Genomic DNA, 18548 nt, shown 5'->3' on the forward strand with positions numbered 1-18548 from the left:
TACATTTTTGGAAAGACACCATTAGAGTAAATGTCTGTGTCTATGAGTCTCACAGACTCATCTGCATAAAGTGTCTTATAAGAAACAAGACAGTCGCTTGTCAAATTCTTGGGTTACATTTTTCCACCTTCATAGAATAAAATGTCTCTGCGTCGCGTATTCTGGAGAGTTCTGGTTGACAGAAAGTCAGGCACCATTTCAGCCTCCACAAAGTCACTTTTGGAAAATCTCCGGGTGAATTTTCCCCTGAACATTTGTCAGATCCAGGCGTGTGAAGTGGATATAAAATATCCATGTAAAATCTCTCATCTGTTGACATTTCTGAGTGCAGCAGTCTGAAGTAAAATCAAGTTATCTTTAGTGAGCTGAAAAAAAAGCAAAATCCATCACTTCTTTATATCCCATATCTTTATATCTTCTTTGGATTGAATAGATTTTTACACAATTAAAGTTTACTGTCTATATTTTTATATGAATTATTTTCATATCCAGACATTTTATCTTGAATTTTTTTTTATCCTTTGTCTTTTTTCCCCCCAAATACTTGTTTTTAACACTATTCATGTAGCACATCCTTAAGCACATGCCACATTACATTTCACTACATGTTGTTTGTGTATGTGATAAATAAAGCTTTTAAAAACTCTGTGTAGAATCAACAGGAGATTTTGGTTTGGTTGTTTCAGAGAGCTACGTCCAACTGTTTAAGCCCCTAACTTGTTCATTTTCGGAAATTGTCTCATTTGTTCTCTTATTTTTCTCTTAATTTCCATTTCACATTAGTTTCTAAATGAGTGAGTCACTAAATAAAATGATATGAAACGACACAGATACTGAATTTGCCTTCTAACATATCCATCTCCATGACAAATGAACAGACTCCATCTGCTGATGAAGTGAACGGTGTGATAACAGTTGAAAGCTCAGGGGGGAAAAAAAGCTTGTGAATGGACACTTGGATTGTTTTGTCAGAACAAAGTATTTACGGTCTTGAAGGTTAATTTTAATATGTGGTCCCCTCTACAAATATCACACAGTAAACCTGAGGCTTTTGCAGCCCTTAGGACCTCGGGCCCCAGGCCAGGGCCTGGACATGCTCTTTTAGATTGTTTACATTTATAAAAAAAAAAAAACAATATGAAAACTCATTAATGTGGATCTGAGAATCAAAGAGGAAACAGAGAGAAGTCTTGTTCACTCTTCACTCTGTCAGGCCTGTTGCAGCCTGTGTCCACTGCTCAATCACCACAGGCTTCATCCTCTCATCCAGGCCTCCCGTGATTGAGCATTCGTGCGTTTCTCTCCCCCAGCTGGACTGCGGTCAGTTGGCGTACACCTGCGCCACAGCGGACCTTATAGGGAGTCAGCGGTGTATCATCTGATTCAGGGTCCGCGGGGCGGTGTTTTCAGCCTTTTTCTCCCCGAGAGCTGAGCAGTGCGAGGCCCGCCATTTCCCCTCCTCAGTGGTCTTTTTCTTTCATAGCGCTTTAAAGCCGAAACAGCGGCGGCAGCGGCAGCGGCAGGAGGCGGTGGAGGAGGAGGAGCAGGAGCAGCGGCGGCGACGGCGGCGGCGGCAGTGGTGGTGGCAGGCGAGGAGAGGAGAGGAGAGGAGACGCAGGGATCCGGTGTGCCACATCGGGATGAGAGCGAGACAGAGACCCGGGTCGGATGAGTCAGCGAGCGGACTCTGCAGTCACGGCATCCCTGAAATCTGAATGAATCAGAAGCGGAAGCGCAACAAGAAAGATACAAATTAACATTTTTTGATTGTTGTTGTTGTTGTTAGATTCCGCTCCTCTTTATTCCGCCCTCCCCTGGTCCGCGTCTGTCATAGCCTAGTTGTGATTTTTTTTTTTTTTTAATTTCCACCAAGGTGGGAAAAAACGGGGGGCTCCGGCAAGGTTGCGGAGGAGGTGGAGGTTTTTATTTTATTTATCTGAAGCCCATAACCGAAGGCAGACCGAGGGGAAGCTTACATTTTTTTTAAAGCCTTTTGTTGCACCGAATGAGCGAAGATGTCGGGGCAGAGCATTACGGACAGGATAACCGCAGCCCAGCACAGTGTAACAGGATCCGCCGTGTCGAAAACTGTCTGCAAGGCCACCACTCACGAAATTATGGGCCCGAAAAAGAAACATTTGGATTGTGAGTATCTCCAGACAGCGCACAAGCGTTCCAGTTAAACCTCGGCCGGCTCCTGTCGGCCAAGCGCCGCTGAACAGGCTGAGCTATGGCGATGGTGGAGCTACAAGGCCTCAAAGCCTCAGGATAGGCTATATGCTACTGCTTTCTCATGTCGGGGAGATTATATTGTTTTAACATCGAGGACAGGCCCTGTTGACATAGTGCTATACATAATTAAGAAGTATTTAAAGATAGAGCAGCCTTTATAAAAGCTTAAAATTGTTCTATTTTTATTTTATTGACCCTCAGTTGCTGTCAAACTAGCTTGTCTGGCTCTGGTTTTGTTCAATCGGCTCTCTTGTCTTTCTGTTTCTCATATTTAACCACTGAGTTATAGCTTTATCCTACAGAGCAGCTCATCAGGATCAATGTGTGTTTGACAGGGAAACCTTAAAAAATCAGCCTGAGCGAGTGGGGGCCCATCACTAACAGGCCCCTGAGTCAACATTTACAGGAATGCTTGCAATCCAATTTCATCTCCCATCTTAGTGGTGCACCTGCAGCCGGACAAGTGTCTGTTTCAGCTCAGTTCCTTCACTGTGGTGAAGTGATTGAGTAATGTGATACCTGCGGCTGTTTCTCCTGGTGGGGTCATGGTGCTTCAGACACAGAGAGGTGATGCTGTAAAAGGCAAAAAACAAAAACCCAATCACAGTTTGTGACTGAGCAGTGCTCAGGGCATGAAACAGACGGCCACATCTATATCCTGACGTAAGCATAAGAGCTTAAATCCTTGTCTGATGCACTCATAGTCAGAGGAGTCTGTGTCTGTCTGTACTTAGAGGTGCAGTGCTAGATTTTCTACGTATCGATCTACACTTGGAAATGCATGATGGCAGTAATGAAAGTGGTTTTATGAAGGCCCTGCGTCATCAGAAGAGTTCAGTGTCAGTCCAAGAAAAAGGTGTATACTGCGTCTTCAGGCCCCGGACTCATTGTAATGATCCGTGGGGATGAAATGTGGTTAAAAATGGGATTGCTTAGCTGGTAGTTTTGGTTACTTGTGGTGAATAGGTTTGGCCTGATGTTAAAGTTGCAGACTCTGCACCTGTTGTGCTGCTCCTGCGACCTGCCCCCCACCTGAGGTGAGATGAGTGGAAGTTGGCAGAGGTGGTAGCCAGAGATCCAGCGTGACTGACTGATGTGTCTCAGTGCACACGGAACGGACAGCCTACAAGCTCATAGGAAAAAAAAACAAAACAGTGTTTTCTTGTTTTATGTTGAAACATAAGGGAGGGTTTCCGGTTGGAGTGACAGCCAGGAGGAAGCAAGCACAGCAGCAAGTTTGTTTCATAAGTTTAGATGGATTTTTTTTTTTTGGATTAATGTTTTCTCAGCCTTATCTTCATGTCCCATTCTGACACAATGGAAGCAATTATTTCTCCATAGTATATTATGCAGGGATTGTATGCATTTTATTAGAGGAGAGGACAACACTGGAAGTGAAGGCAGGCAGATTTTTTTTATTATTGATCAATTAATTAATCCTCCAATAATTTTCTTGATTTTTTTATTTTTTTTTTTAGTTTATAAAATGTCATAAAATAGTGGAAAAATTTCCCACAGACCGTCACCTCAGTCTGTGGGAAGTATAAGATATTCAGTTTAAAATAAGCTATGACAAAATAAGAATGAAATCCTTACATTTGAGATCTGAGAGTCGGTACCAAACAGTACCCGCCTCGTTACATTTCTTTGAGAAATATATAAACAAATATTTGTTCAGAAAACCTAAATGAATAACTGTGAAAGACCGAGTAAACAAGTTTATGGATTTTACTTCAGTTTTTGATCATCAGTCCTGTGCACATTTGGCTCTGAACCAAAAACAGTGTGATATCCAGCCCCAGGATTAGTGCTGCTGGGGGATAAAGAAATATTATAATGATACTGTCATATACTAATGGTCATTAATATCTTAGTAAACTTCGTTTTCTGTTGTGCCTTTTCAAAACCAGAGTTACAAGGTGCTTCACAATATAGTAGGAATCTCAGGGAGTGGACAAACAGAGAGAGTAGTCAAAGATAGAAAAATAAAATATAAAAAAACATAAAAGCTTTAATATCATAAAAGACAGTAAAATTACCATCTATACAAGGCTTTTTTTTTTTTTTTTTTTTTTATAAATTCATTTATTAATGTGGCTCTGACTCAGCTGATCTAATACTGAGGGGGAGTTTGTTCCACAGCATTGGAGCCAAAACAGTAAAAGCATGATGGCCCTTTGTCTTCAGCCTGGACTGTGGAACTTTAATCAGAATTTGGTTCTCACATCTGACGGATCTTGGTTCAGAATTCAGGGTTAAAAGTTCTCAAATATATATCAAAGGCACAGATCATGTCAAACATTATCCAAAAAAAAACATAATCTAAAGTGCATTTCATTTTTCAGCGCACAGTTTAGCAACATCACGCTTCGTCATGGCTGTTACACGAATACATTTGTGTCTAATGAACTGATTCAATAAGAAATCATTAATGTCAGCCAACGTGAATATTTAGCAGGCTGACTGTAATATGACAGTGCTGTCAGTTCATCCTCCTCCCCCATATTCCTCCTCCTCCTCCTCCTCCCTTCTTGTGTCCTCTCCGTCGTCTTCTTCTCTGGGCAGTTCAGCCACCCATGCTAACTACTGCTGCTGCTGCTGCTTCTCTGGAAGGTTGTCCTGTCCTACTTAAAGAGTCCCCCGCCTTTTGAAAAGTCAAATATAGGACAGAAAGGGAGGCCCAGTTACCCCGTCAGTCTGATCACTGCTGTGAATGGCAGGGCCGTTAGCACTGACGGGCTCGGCTGCTTTGATGAGCATCATTCAACCGGCACATGGATGTGAGATGAACATATGAGCAGAGGAAGTGGGACAGAACATGTGTGGTTAACATGTTAACGCTCTGCGCTTCGTCTCAGTCTCTTGCAAGGATGTTCTGTTGCACATTACTAATTACAATGAACAGTGTCAGCCTCTGCTTCTGCTGCTGAGATCCCTGCTCGCATTGGCACCACAAGATGATGAAGATTTTACTGTTTATTCTGTTTTTGTGTTGAAAACATCCGTGTTTAGCCGTATTTGCTGCATTTTACTCAGTGCTTTAGAGTATTTTGAATAGAATGGTGGTATGGTTATATCTCAGGTATTCAGTGTATAGTAGGGATTCCACTAAAAATCATTTTCATTATCAATTAATCTTACGATTATTTGTTTGATTGGTTGATTATAAGTTGTCTAGGCTATAAAATATCAGAGACAAGCAGCGAACACTCACATTTAGGCAGCAAAGCTTTGGCATTTGTGCTTGATAAATGACTTAAGCAATTAAAAGATTATCAAAATAGTCGCAGTGAAATTGTTTCAGCCCTAATTTAGTGCAGTTTTAAGTATTCCATTAAACTGATTATGCCGTGTGTTGGATCAGACCAGCCGCACTGAGGGTTCCCAGTTATTTTGGTAGGGATGGGATGTTCTTTAGATCGCTTTGAGTCTGCACTGAAACAGTTTCCATTCAGCGTTTTCAGTTTTATCTCGACCGGCGCGCCTCTTTGAAAAAACCTCAGCAGTGAGAGGTGGCCTGTGTATTTGTTGTCTCTGCTTACAGGTTAACAAACTGAACAAAATGCACATACGTGACCTGCTGCCAAGGACATAAGCATGAGTCACACCAGAGTCTGTTTTTCCTCCAAAAACTAGTAGTAGGCAGCAGCAGGTGTTTGTCTGTTCACCAGCTCAACATGAGGCCTGTTTGACAATAAAATCACAGCACATGGGGTTATCTATGACTAACTCTATCCTTATGGATGAAAAGTGCTTTTTAAAAGTTTTAATTTTTTTTTTTGTTTGTTTGTTTTGTTTCAGATTTGATCCACTGCACCAACGAGATGAACGTGAACATTCCCCAGCTGGCTGACTCGCTGTTTGAGAGGACCACCAACACCAGCTGGGTGGTTGTGTTTAAGTCACTCATCACCACACACCACCTCATGGTCTATGGCAACGAGGTCAGATGCAAGTGCAGTGGTTAAACCGTATCATTTAAAGTTAAATAACCTCACATCAGTTTTTTTATTTTTAGGTTAAATGTGTTGTTAATGAATGAACCTTGGTGTTATTTAAACATTTTGTCCTTCATGCAGCGTTTTGTCCAGTACTTGGCTTCAAGGAATACACTTTTCAACCTCAGTAATTTTTTGGACAAAAGTGGGTTACAAGGTAAGAAGCTGATTGTGGCTCCTGTTGATTTCTGTTCTAAGCCATTCTGAATTTATTTCTTTTTATTTCTTTTAATTTAAAATCAGAAAAGTGCTTACTTCTATGTTTTTTTTTTTTTACCCCAGGTTATGACATGTCCACATTTATCAGGAGGTATAGTCGATACCTGAACGAGAAAGCTGTGTCATACAGACAGGTTGCCTTTGACTTCACTAAAGTGAAACGTGGGTAAGGACTTGAAACCATTTTTGGATCAAAGCTGAAAACATATTTTTTATTTATGTGAAAAAGATGCTCATGGCTTATGTCCAGTTCATTGTTTCCCTTCCTTATATGAATTCTCCCTTATTTATATGGTTTTATATGATCAATAAATGAATGATTTAGTCTAATTTTATAAGTTAATGGAAAATGCCCATCACAATTTTCCAGAGCTCAAAGTGATTTCTTCAAATAACTTATTTTTTTAACCATAGTTCAAAATCCAGAAGATATTCAGTTTACAGTGACACAGCAAATATATTATGAGAAACCTGAAAGAGCAAGTATTCTCACTTGTGTTTCTTTCCCCGTCTTCCCCTCTCTCCTCTGTGTCCCCTCCTGCTCCAACTCTCCATGTGTCCACACAGAGTGGACGGCGTGATGAGGACCATGAATACAGAGAAGCTGCTCAAGACTATCCCCATTATTCAGAACCAGATGGACGCCCTTCTCGATTTCAATGTGAGTTTGAGGTGAAGCCTCCCGTTGCTCTGCAGCTCGAGTGTGCAGATTGCGCTGAGGCTGCTGCAAACAAAGTCAGATGCAATATCTGAGTTCACATATACAGCCTTTTTCTTTTTTTTTTTTGTATTTCAACAAATCGGTGTAGGGTAAATGTCTTTACTGTCTTCCCTCAGGTCAATGCCAATGAGCTGACTAATGGAGTCATCAATGCAGCCTTCATGCTCCTCTTCAAAGACTCCATCAGGCTCTTTGCTGCTTACAATGAAGGCATTATTAACCTGCTTGGTAAGACCTTCAGGAGTCACTTTCAGTTTCAGCCTTCTTTTTGTCTTCAGTTGATTTTTGTCCCAGTATTTTGTGGTTGTCCATTTGGAATTTAAATCTATTTCTTTGTCACCAAACAGAGAAATACTTTGACATGAAGAAGACTCAGTGTAAAGAAGGTTTGGACATTTACAAGAAGTTTCTCACCCGAATGACCCGGATATCAGAGTTCCTCAAAGTAGCAGAGGTAATTTCCACTAAATACTTGTCTCTTTTTTTTTTTTTTTTTTTTTTATTATTTATTTTTCTCTCACGGATGTTGTGAATGAGATTGTTCAGTCAGTGTGTCAAGTAAATTGCTCGCCTAAACAGAGCAGAGACATGATTGTCAGTTTTTTTTTTCCCTAACAGCAGGTGGGGATTGATCGAGGTGACATTCCAGACCTTTCACAGGTGAGCAAAGCCTTCTGAAAACACAGGATTCCTGCTCTGAACAGGAAGTCTGTCTTTGTTTTCTTTTCTAACTGCTCTTTTTTCATTAGCATCGTCTTTGTCCAACTGAAAGTATTGTACATCCAACACAAATGTTTTGTAAAACGAGACACGTTGCATGATTTCCTTCTCGAGCGCATGTATGCCAGAGGAGGTGCTCTTCTTCTCCTGTTTCCTGTTTCTTCTTCTGCCTCTCCTCCTTTTCTTCTTACCCTTACCTTCTTCTTCTCCTTCTTTCTACAGTAAATAAAGGTGTAAAGTCCACACTAAGTGCTTTAAAATTGCAAACCACTGAGTAAATGTGCACAGTGACAGTTAGATGTTTCCTAATTAAAAAAAAAAAAAAAAAAGTTGCACATACTATTGTGCTGTGCTGTGGGGACCAATATTTGCATCAGTGTTTTTAGCCCCCTGAGAGCTGCAGCTAAAATGCATTCCCCTCTGACTGTCACCACCTTTATATTCTGTATTTTCCCCTTATCTTTCCACTTTAGTTCACAGTTTGTGTAAGTACTATCATTTCACTCTTCTTCTATGTCCGTGACTTGCCTCAGTGTTGTCTTTTTGCATGCCTCTGCTCTGACTCTTGTCTCCTACATCGTGGTGAAAAACAGTTGAAGGAAAAAACACTCGCTGTGGTAAAATTCTCTTCACTTTGCTCACATTATTGAGGTGTAAATCCGGTGTAGCTCATCTACTGTCAAATGGTTGCCCCGTTGTGCTTAGACAAGACCAATTCAACAACGCCCCCGGGTTGTTGAAAGTGCCGTGGTGCAATACGTCATCCCTCACAGATGTTGATCTCATCCAGAGTAGCTTTTCGGCTGGAATGCAGTCATCGATCAGTGGTGGGTAACTAATAGCCTAAAGCTGGTAGTTCACCTCTTGTGGAGCAAAATTAAAACTCCTGATGAGAGACAGAAATTGGCTGGTCTGTAAACACCTGGGATTAACTGTTGTGGCGTATTTAAAGGTGTGTATTGTTTTCCTCTCTAACTTGGTTGCCCACCACTGTCCATTATGGTCTTGATGTCCATACAGACCACATTTCCTGTGTCTCGGGAACTTGCTCACTGTGTGTTTTCTGTCACGACAGGCTCCCAGTAGCCTTCTCGAAGCTCTGGAGCAGCACTTGGCCTCTTTAGAGGGCAAGAAAGTCAAAGACTCCACTGCAGCCAGCAGGTACGTTAATCCTCCCATCACTGTTTCTGAATTCCTCTCATCTTTTCATTGAGTGTCAGAGTCTGCCTTTCTTTCTCTCTACATGGCTCGAAGATGTGAAGCGTTATTAGGTCAGTAACACAGTAGCTTCACCTGCGCTGCATCTCGTGTGAATTTGCGTTTTTCTCTGAAGGGCCAGCACTCTGTCAAATGCTGTCTCATCGCTGGCCAGCACGGGGATGTCTTTCACTAAAGTGGACGAGCGGGAGAAGCAGGCGGCTCTCGAGGAGGAACAGGCCCGACTCAAGGCTCTGAAGGTTAGCGTGCTATTTGAAAAAAGCTTTACAGATAACATTCAGTGAATGAACGTGATTGCAGTGTCTTGGTCGCCTGTATATTTCATCTGGACTTCCTTATTTATTCAGGAACAAAGGCTTAAAGAGCTCTCCAAGAGGCCCTCCTTCGCCACCACTGATACATCGCCTATCTCCACCACTGGGGGCACGATCAGCACAGCACCAGCCATCGACCTCTTCTCTACACCCAGCTGCTCAAATGGGTACTGACTGGGTCTACAGCATATCCCCTGCTTAGTGAATATTAAGAAAGAAAAGAGCATTGAGGAAAGTTCCCATGAGGCTTTTCCTCCTGTTTTAGTTTAACTGTTTTCTAGTCCCTTAAATGTCCAGTGTTCCCTGTTTAAAAATCATATTTCTTCACATAATTTGTAAGTTCCATGTTCAGTCGTTGAGGATATAAGCTGAAACGGTAGATTTTCATGTCATGTCATCATCTGCCGCTTATCTGGGTCCAGGCCCTGGTCGCGGGGACAACTCCCGCCCAATTCACAATGCACCGAAGTCCTATGGCACCTCCACAGGTGGTGAGCCCATGGGAGACGGTAGATTTTATCAATAGTAATTTTGATAAATGTGATTAATTGTTAAAGTAATTCACTGGTTACATGTTCTCAAATGTGTCTTGTACGATTCAAAATGAATCATCTTTGGGTTTTGGACTGATTCAGAACAAGAATTTCAAAGATGTCACGTTCTGCTCACAGTTTCCTGGTTTCCTTAGCAGAGTAATTTATAATGAAAATAATCACAGTTAGTGAAATGGTAAAATGGTGTCTGTGGGGGGTGGGTGGAAGGCACGGTAGTGCAGTGGTTAGTACTCTCGCCTCACAGCAAGAGGGTTCTAGGTTCGAACCCCGGCCTGGGCCTCTCTGTGTGGAGTTTGCATGTTCTCCACATGCACATTAGGTTAATTGGCTGCTCTAAATTGCCTCCAGGTGTGTGTGTGTGAGTGGTTGTCTGTCGAAGATGAATGAGTCTTTGGTATTTTCAGAAACTTCATGCTAGATTTTTGTGAGTGTGTGTCGTAAGCTAATGAAAAAATGTACTGTTTGAACATACAAACCCGTGACGCTACATGTTTTTAACATTTTAAGAAAAAAAAAAAAAAATTTGTGCACAAAAAGCCTTGTGCTTGTCAAGTTTTTAAAATGAGTTGTTGTTGTTGTTGTTGTTTTCTCTGCCTGCAGTGCAGTGAAGATGGATAGTGACCTTTTTGACCTGCAGTCAACCTTCCAGCCCTCCATGCAATCAGGCTCAACAGGGCTTCCAGTGGCAACAGCGTGGGCAGGTGAGGAGCTGCTTCTCCAGCCCGACTTCTGTGTTTTCTTGACTTGGGTGACCTGTTCTGCATGCTCTCCTTCTCTTGTTGTTGTTGTCTGACTCTGATACCCACCTCTTCCTCTCCACTCTTCTTCTGCCTTCTTCTGTTCTCCCTGTCTCTTTTTCCTCTGCCTGCCTAGATCCTTTCACCTCTGCTGAAGCTGGGGATGATTCCATGCCAAACCTCAACCCTTTCCTCTCAAATCTCGTTGTCGATGCCACTCACTTACCTGTCGTGTCTTCAGACGGTGTTAGCTTTTCCTCTAGGACATCTGGTCATGAAATGTTTGGTGGTAACAACTCATTTTGTTTCTCCTCCAAAAGTCTCGTCGCTCTTGTTCATTTTCTCTGTAGTCACGTAAGCGCATGATTAGTTTGCATGTTTCTGTGCTGCTGTAGTCTGAATGTTGATTATCTGTCTGTGCAGATGTCTAAATTATCTTTCTTTTGCCTTTCTGTAAAATGCACCTCATTGCAGTTCATGTTAAGCTGAAATGATGTTGTTTTTATAGTGACAACAACCCTTATCTCTTCTTATGCACCCTCCATGTCCCACTGTAGAGGCCATACACCCATGTTGCTTTCCAGTTACCTTTCATCCTCTCTTTTACTCAACAGTTTGGTGTTGTACTGTAATACAAACATGCAGTAGAGCTTTAAGTTGAAACCTGTTCTTCTTTTACCGACACTATTTTTGATTCTCCAGATCGTTACAATCCCTTTATTGACACAAACTCATCCGTTTCAACCAATTACAAACGCACAGTGCGGATAGAACACTCCATCTCAGGTACTATGATGGCTCACCATCTCAGCCTATGTTTCCTGAGCCCTGGCAAACATAGGATCCTATGAAATACCCCCAGGGCCATTACTTTGAGATTTACGATAGAAATGTGGACATAAACTGATACTGAAGGAAGAGTTTGGCATTTTGGAAAATGTGCTTATTGGCTTTCTTGCCAAAAGTTAGATGAGAAGATTGACTCAGTTCTGTTCATAAATATAAAGGTGCGGCCTGCAGCCGGTTAGCTTAGCTTAGCATAAAGACTGGAAACAGGGGGAAACAGCTAGCCTGACTCTGTTGAAAGGTTAAAAAAAAAAATCTGCCTACCAACAACTCTAAAGCTTGTTAATTATGTCTTGTTTGTTTACTCTGTACAAAAAGCAAAGAGTTAAAATGTTATATTATATTATGTTATATTATATTATGTTATGTTATATTCCAGCTATTTTTAAAATCCCCAAACTACAAACACATTATTTTGCTCGTAGTTTATGGCTGACCATAATCAGGATGGAGCTGCCAAAGGGATTTTGAAAACAGATGGATGTGAAAGGCAGCTGTCGCACTTTTGATACGTCAGCAGACCGATCGGTTTATTTTTCTGAGACTGTGCGCCTCGCTGTGGAAACGCAAATCTCCCCCAGGGAAAGTTCCTGGACATTTATTCCAGACATAAGTCCTCAGACTCATGAATCCTGTGCTTAAACCGACCATCCTGGATTTTATTTCATGTTTCACTGGTACCAGAAGCAACATCCCTCCACCAGTGGAGCTCACGCCTTGTTTTGACTCGGGGTTGTTTTTGGCCCGCGTTAGCTTATTGTTTATTGCACAGAGAGGAGAGTGGTATCAATCTTCTTTTTTGGCAAGTAAGCAAAAAAGTGTATATCCCAAAATGTTAATCTATTCCTTCACTCCCTGCCTCAGAGTTTCTATAACGCTCTGCACTATTTTAACCTTCTACAACTCTTAAATTGTTTTAAACACTTAGTAACAGCTACAAAAAGTCTTATATGTGTTTGTTGTCTTCTTCCTGCCTGTATTGCTGTCATTTCCCACCTGTCTCTCTCTCTGGCCTTGAAATACCTTCTCCTTTTGCTCTCTTTCTTCCTCTCTTTCTCTTCTTTGTCTTCCTCTTCCTGCTTCCTGTGGCGTGTCAGACTCCTTCTGTGGTCCAGTGTCCATTGCCCAGCACCTCCCACACCAGGCTCCCTTCCCCTCTGAGCCCTCTACTGTAGCAGGTCTATTCAGAGGTAGAGTACTGAAGCACATTCGGCAGTAGATGCCAATGCCAGTAGTTTTCTATTCTGTAGAGAAGCTTGTGGTGCTCGGCAGGAGTATCCAGTGTTTGATATATGGACACTGTACACAGGCCAGTGCAGAAACCAAAAGTCCAAGCAGTGGTCAGTTCTCAGTAATTTCACATCATGTAACTCTGTAACGGCATCTGTCCTGTTTCTCATCTCGTATGAAGGATACTCAACGCCACAGGCCCCTCCACAGCAGTCAGCAGGGGGACTCCAAGTGGACTTTGAGTCGGTGTTTGGAGCCAAAGCCACAGGAAGCAACAGCGTCAGCTCTGATGGTGAGGATTTCACCTTTGCGAATAAGTAAACATGCAGTAGGTGTCTGTGTTTTTAGTAAGATCGACGAGTTTAATTGTAGTTTTTCGGAGGAGGATTTGAAGGCCGTTCTTGAAGCTGTCCTCTGTGTTTGGCACAAAACAGACTCCAAACAAAAGTCACTCAGCTGAAAAACCGAGTCGTGCAGAAAACAAGACAAACATGAAAGTTTAAAGAAAAAGAGGCGGCATTATCTCAAAGGCCTTTTTAGGACGGTCCACTGATTTTTTTGCACCAGCTTTTGACGGATCACCTCCTGGCTATGGCAGACTGAACAAATACCGGGGAAGAGATGATAGCAGTGGCACACCAAGTATGTCATTTGTTTCAGTGGGCTGCGTCTGCTCCTGACACAAGATACCTCTGAGACACCTGCAACAGCTTGACCCTATCATACAAGTCAACAGTACAAGAACGTGTGGTTGTCTTCTCTGCACTATTTTTACCAAACACTGTTAGTATCTGCGACCAGCCCAGAAGTACAGAATGTCACTCTGCTCTTGTGTTGACAGAAAATGAGCCTCAATCTGTTGTTACATTACAGAAAAATCTTTTCACCATGTGCAGGGTATTATTAAATCCCTGAAGCGTCTGCCAATTAAATGGAAGGTATTGTTTGTTAATACTCAAGCTCATTTCACAAAAATTAAAATCTTAAAACAAGGGAAACTGCCATTCTTTTTCATTTTTTATAAAACAAAAGACTGAAGACTGATCCGCATCCAGTTTCTCTGATACTCAGCACAATGCTCTGTCATGTGATCCATTTATCACCTCTGATTCTGTATACACAACACATCATAATCATCCTTTTATTCAAAAATATTATTTACAGAATATCAGCAGCAAATCCTAGAACCAACACATTTTTTCTCTTTTATGTTTTTGAAAAATGATGGAAACGATGAATCAGTCATGGAAATACCTCCCGATTCATTTTCATTGTAGCTCTGCTTGTCTTGTCAGATATTACCGGGGGCATCCTGAAACCTACCCTTGCCGGCTCCAGCCAGCCGTCCAGTCAGCAGCCAGAGAAGCTGGTGTCCGATGACCTTGACTCCTCCCTGGCCAACCTTGTCGGCAGTGAGTAGGCTGCTTTGCTTTGCAGCCGCACTAATTAAACGCCATGTTCATAAAGGCACAAAGATGACATCCAACACCGACTGTTTGAATTTTCTTTTCAGACCTCGGCATTGGAAACGGCACAATGAAAAAGTAAGTGGTGGATCATCGCTCAGTGTACAGACGCAGCGGCAGCTCTGTGCTTTCAGGGCACTTACAAGCTGGGGCTAACATCAACTGTCTTAATCTGCAGTGACATCCACTGGAGCCAGCCGGGGGAGAAGAGGATGACCGGCGGCACCAACTGGCAGCCCAAGGCAGCGCCGACCACGACCTGGAACCCTGTTTCCATGGTGATACACATAGACTTTTCTCTGTAGTGCTCACGATAACGGTTTCTGCTTTATCCCCGTCTTATGTTACCGCCAGATATGTGATTGTTGTAATGTTATGCTGTTTTGCACATATTTGTAATTGATTTTGAGGTAATTGGTGTTATAAATTCTTACTGGTCTGTTTGTGTCTCTCTCCAGCCACCATCAGTCATGGCCTTCCCTGCCACCACACCCACAGGCATGATGGGATATGGCATGGTCAGTATTACAAATATATAATATACAGTATGTTTAGATTTAGCAGAATATTAGCTTCTGTTTAATTCTCTTCTGTTTTGAAGTCACATAATGACTCAGATGTTACATTTAATATTGTTTAAATAGTTGATACCAGGCTGGATTTCCACACACTCCAAACTGGGAACTGTTCAGAGGCCCTGGACCATGTATGGGAGAATCTAGTAAATGGACCTAGAGTGGGGATTGTTTTGTCAAACTATATTTTCAAGGTCAAGAATAATCTTTCATGCTGATTTAAATTAGTTTATATTGTACTCATGTGGTGCATGTTCCTAAATTATTCAGAGCTGTGGGGTCTTTAGGGGCCCAGCAGCAATTTTTTTTGCCCCGGGGCACCTGATGATTAATTAATCTTAAGGCATTTAAGTAAATGCCTTTGGGTTTTTTTTTTTTTGTTGTTTTTTTTTACCTGCTCCTTTTCATTAAGATAATTAATTAAATGTAGTTAAACTGGGTCAAGTGAGCCATTGTGAATATTCTCTTAAGTTTTGTAAATAAAATGAGGATTCTCAGTAGTTTTTATGTTAAGCACACTCAGTTTATAAATATTTAATTGTCTTTATTCTCCTTTTTTTCCCCTTGGGAATTAAAATAAGAAACAGTTTTTTTCTTTGCAGTTTTGTTTTTTGTTTTTTTTAAATCACAGAAAGTAAACAGATTATTAAGATGCTGTCTTGCTGATCCACCCATGGTGAGATTGAGCAGTTGAAGTATAATCTCACCTCAGGGTCCATGTGACCACGTGAGCTTCATCAGAAGACAGTTTGTACTGTGTTGTCATGAAATGCTGACGTGGATGAGAAGCCCTCAAAGCAGAATTAAAAAAAAAAAAAAGCAACTAGGTAAACTGATGGAGATCATGTGATATGATCGAAAGCTCCAGAGCAGGTACAAAATGAACCTGAAGTTGAGATTCCTTTGTCAATATTGTCTTTAAAACTGTAAAGCCAACGACTGAACTACTGTATTACTGGGAAAAAAAAAACCTTGATCTCTGTGTAACACGCTGCAGCCTCCACAAATGGGCTCTATGGGGATGATGAATCCTCCCACCATGATGTACACCCAGCCCGCGATGAGGCCGCCCAACCCCTTTGGCTCTGTGTCCAGTGCTCAGGTGGGTTCATGGCAGACGGACTGCTGCGCCGAGCTGATCCACAGTGAAGTCAGTATCTGTTTGCACAGTTATCAGGTTGAGTAAATAGGTGTATCCATTGTGCTGTGACGTGTACCATAGTTAGTCACTGTGTAAGCCTTGTTGTCAGTGTGAACACTGATGAAGATGATGACAGTTTTAACAATGGTCCCTTCACTCTCTCGAGCTGAAAGGGACAAAACTGTTAATCATCTCCCTCGTTCTGACTCCCTGTTTTCCCCCTACAACTACTTTTTATTAACCCGTCTTTCATACATCACAGCTTCTCCAGACTAATCTCATCCCTCCTGCAGTCTCTGTACTGACTCTCTGACTTCTCCTCTGGTCCTCCTACTTCCTGTATTTCTTCCTGAAATAGCCCTCCGCAGCCTCTAGTCCTTCCAGCCAGAGTCCTCTCCGAGCCCCTGGACAGGACCCGTTTGCACACCTCTCTCTCAAGGATTTCTTGTAGAGCATCTCTTTAGGTACAGCATGCTCTTTGCTTGCGGATGCACCTGCATGCATCGCATGCCCAGTGCTAATACCATTTTGTTTCTTTTGTTATATTTTCATACTTGATATCCATCTGATTAGATTCCACTTGTATTTTTCTCATTTGTTCCATTTTAAATTGGCCTTTGTTGCTTGGATTTCTTGCCTGTTTTGATGGATTTTACTGCATCTGTAACACAGCCAGACTCATCCTGACCCTTTGTTCTTCCGCTGTCATCACATATTGCTCAAACCTGTTTTCTCTGAGCCTTGTGGGCCATTGCTGAAGTTAACTAATTAACTGTTCACTTAGCTCTGCCTACCTAAAGGCCAATTTGCACTTCTGCGCTGAATGAACAGTGTTGGTATGGCGTAGCCGTGTACCGTGATGTGTATCTCCCTAGAAATGGAAAATCAGGTATCCAGATGTTTATCACACCTAGTTGATGTTTGCTAAGCTCTGACTGGACAGTGCTGTACTGAGGAGGGGTTTAGTGAACGGTCAGTTGACTTAACAGTTATTTCTATTTACATTTTAGCCTCTTGCTAACATTGTCTGTTGCCCTTCTTGCAGATGCAGTTCATGTAATTTGAAGAAAAGTGTCTCTCGGAAGATGAAGCACTTAGCAGCAAAGCTTTGTCCTCGTTGCAGTCTAACTCTTCAGAGAAACATTCACACACCCCCAAATACAGACATGTCAAGAACACAATGGTGCAACGACTGTCAGAAACCATGGTAACCATGTCCAAATGACGTTTGGCGATAGCTCACACCCATTATTCTGTAACTTGTCCGAGACGTCGAGTGATGCTGCTGTCTAACCCCCCCCTTAAGAGGATTCCTTATCCGTTTTACAGTGTAATCTGTAAAGATAGTTATGGGTGCTGAGAAACTTCGATGTTATGTATTTGGAAATACTGTGGTTGGATGTAAAGGCTTGATGTTCAGCGGGGAGGTGGTGGAAGAAAAAGGAGAGCGGTCCTTCCCTTTCTTGATCCGATCATCAGTCATCCATTCCCTACAGTTATTTAACTGTCACTAAGTAGTGATGCTAATGACGTTTACACCTGTTTAGTTTTTGTCTTTTTTACCGTGTTTACAGTAGACATTCCTTGTGTGTTGTTTGTATTTATTTATGATTATTGGTTTAAGATTGGGGAAAAATAATAATGTAAAATCTACAGTACATTGAACACCTGTGGGAGTGCTTCAGCATTAAACAAGGATCTCTGACTATCACTGAGAGGTAGAGTAAAAAAAAAAAAAAAAAAAAAATAGCTATTATATAAAATTACACCTATTAAGCGGAATGATAGAGCACTAAATATTCTCTGAGTTTTGTGTTAAGAAATTTTTTACTAGATGAAAGATTTCACAATCTCCATTGTACTTAAAGTGCAGGGGTTAGAGTATGAGTCAGTTAACAGTATATAGTCGATTCTGTGCCTAGGGTTTTTTGCAATGGATCAGTTTCCTGTCTAGTTGAAAAACACTTCATCCACGAATCTGAAGCGTCGCACTGGGTGGTGGGCTCCATTTGCTTTAAGCTTGGCATGCCATTGACTCACTGACCGTATTCAAGGCTGCCTTTACTCTGAATGTGAAAGAGTTGTCTTCATGTTGCACACATCTTTCCACACTACAGTTCCTCAGTGGGAGTTTGGGTGGGGGGGTGTCGGGGTGGGGCGGGGCACTATGAGAGGACGGAGTGTGTCTGCTTGCTGGTTAGCTAGTCGCTACGCTAATGGGATGAGGGTCACAGATTTGATGTAAATTAATTGTATAAAAGATCCAGAGGACCGGGGTGGAGCGGAGGAGCGCTGTTGATCGGTGCTCTGTGTATATAAAAACCGACTGTTCTTTGAGTGCAAAAGTGAAAGATGTATGAAATATGAAAGCAATTCAATCAAATTTGACTCTACCTAAGTTTGATTCAGGATATTCTCTGCGTTTGTCTCCGCAGATATTTTCTTTATGTAATTAGAACGTGTAGCAGACAATGACTGAAGTCTTTTCTTTCTTTTACAAATAAAGAGCAGCTTCCACAGCCCGTTGTATATTTTGTGTCACGGTGCATGTAATAACTTGTATAACTGAACCGGAGG

The 18548-nt window shown here is 41.9% G+C and overlaps 1 protein-coding gene across 8 annotated transcripts; it reads left to right on the forward strand.

Moving 5' to 3' along the window:
- The first annotated feature begins 1354 nt into the window (after positions 1-1354).
- picalmb (phosphatidylinositol binding clathrin assembly protein b) lies at positions 1355-17718 on the forward strand. 8 transcript variants are annotated; one of them, XM_041045962.1, is made up of 24 exons: positions 1355-2145; positions 6034-6176; positions 6312-6387; positions 6513-6615; positions 7017-7110; positions 7287-7398; positions 7518-7624; positions 7789-7830; positions 8364-8375; positions 8966-9051; positions 9224-9347; positions 9456-9589; positions 10577-10677; positions 10850-11002; positions 11416-11499; positions 12657-12749; positions 12971-13081; positions 14085-14201; positions 14303-14333; positions 14434-14533; positions 14714-14773; positions 15828-15932; positions 16330-16435; positions 17017-17718. In XM_041045962.1, exons 1-23 carry the CDS (start codon positions 2016-2018, stop codon positions 16420-16422), a joined length of 2211 nt encoding a protein of 736 aa, XP_040901896.1. In that variant the 5' UTR covers positions 1355-2015; the 3' UTR covers positions 16423-16435; positions 17017-17718. The 8 variants fall into 8 exon arrangements, with proteins under 8 accessions (XP_040901896.1, XP_040901898.1, XP_040901899.1 ...); XM_041045964.1 differs by lacking the exon at positions 16330-16435 and having other exon boundaries at positions 1358-2145; XM_041045965.1 differs by lacking the exon at positions 11416-11499 and having other exon boundaries at positions 1358-2145.
- The last annotated feature ends 830 nt before the right edge of the window (positions 17719-18548 follow it).

This window comes from Toxotes jaculatrix, chromosome 9, assembly GCF_017976425.1.
Source record: "Toxotes jaculatrix isolate fToxJac2 chromosome 9, fToxJac2.pri, whole genome shotgun sequence".
Taxonomy (NCBI): Eukaryota; Metazoa; Chordata; class Actinopteri; family Toxotidae; genus Toxotes; species Toxotes jaculatrix.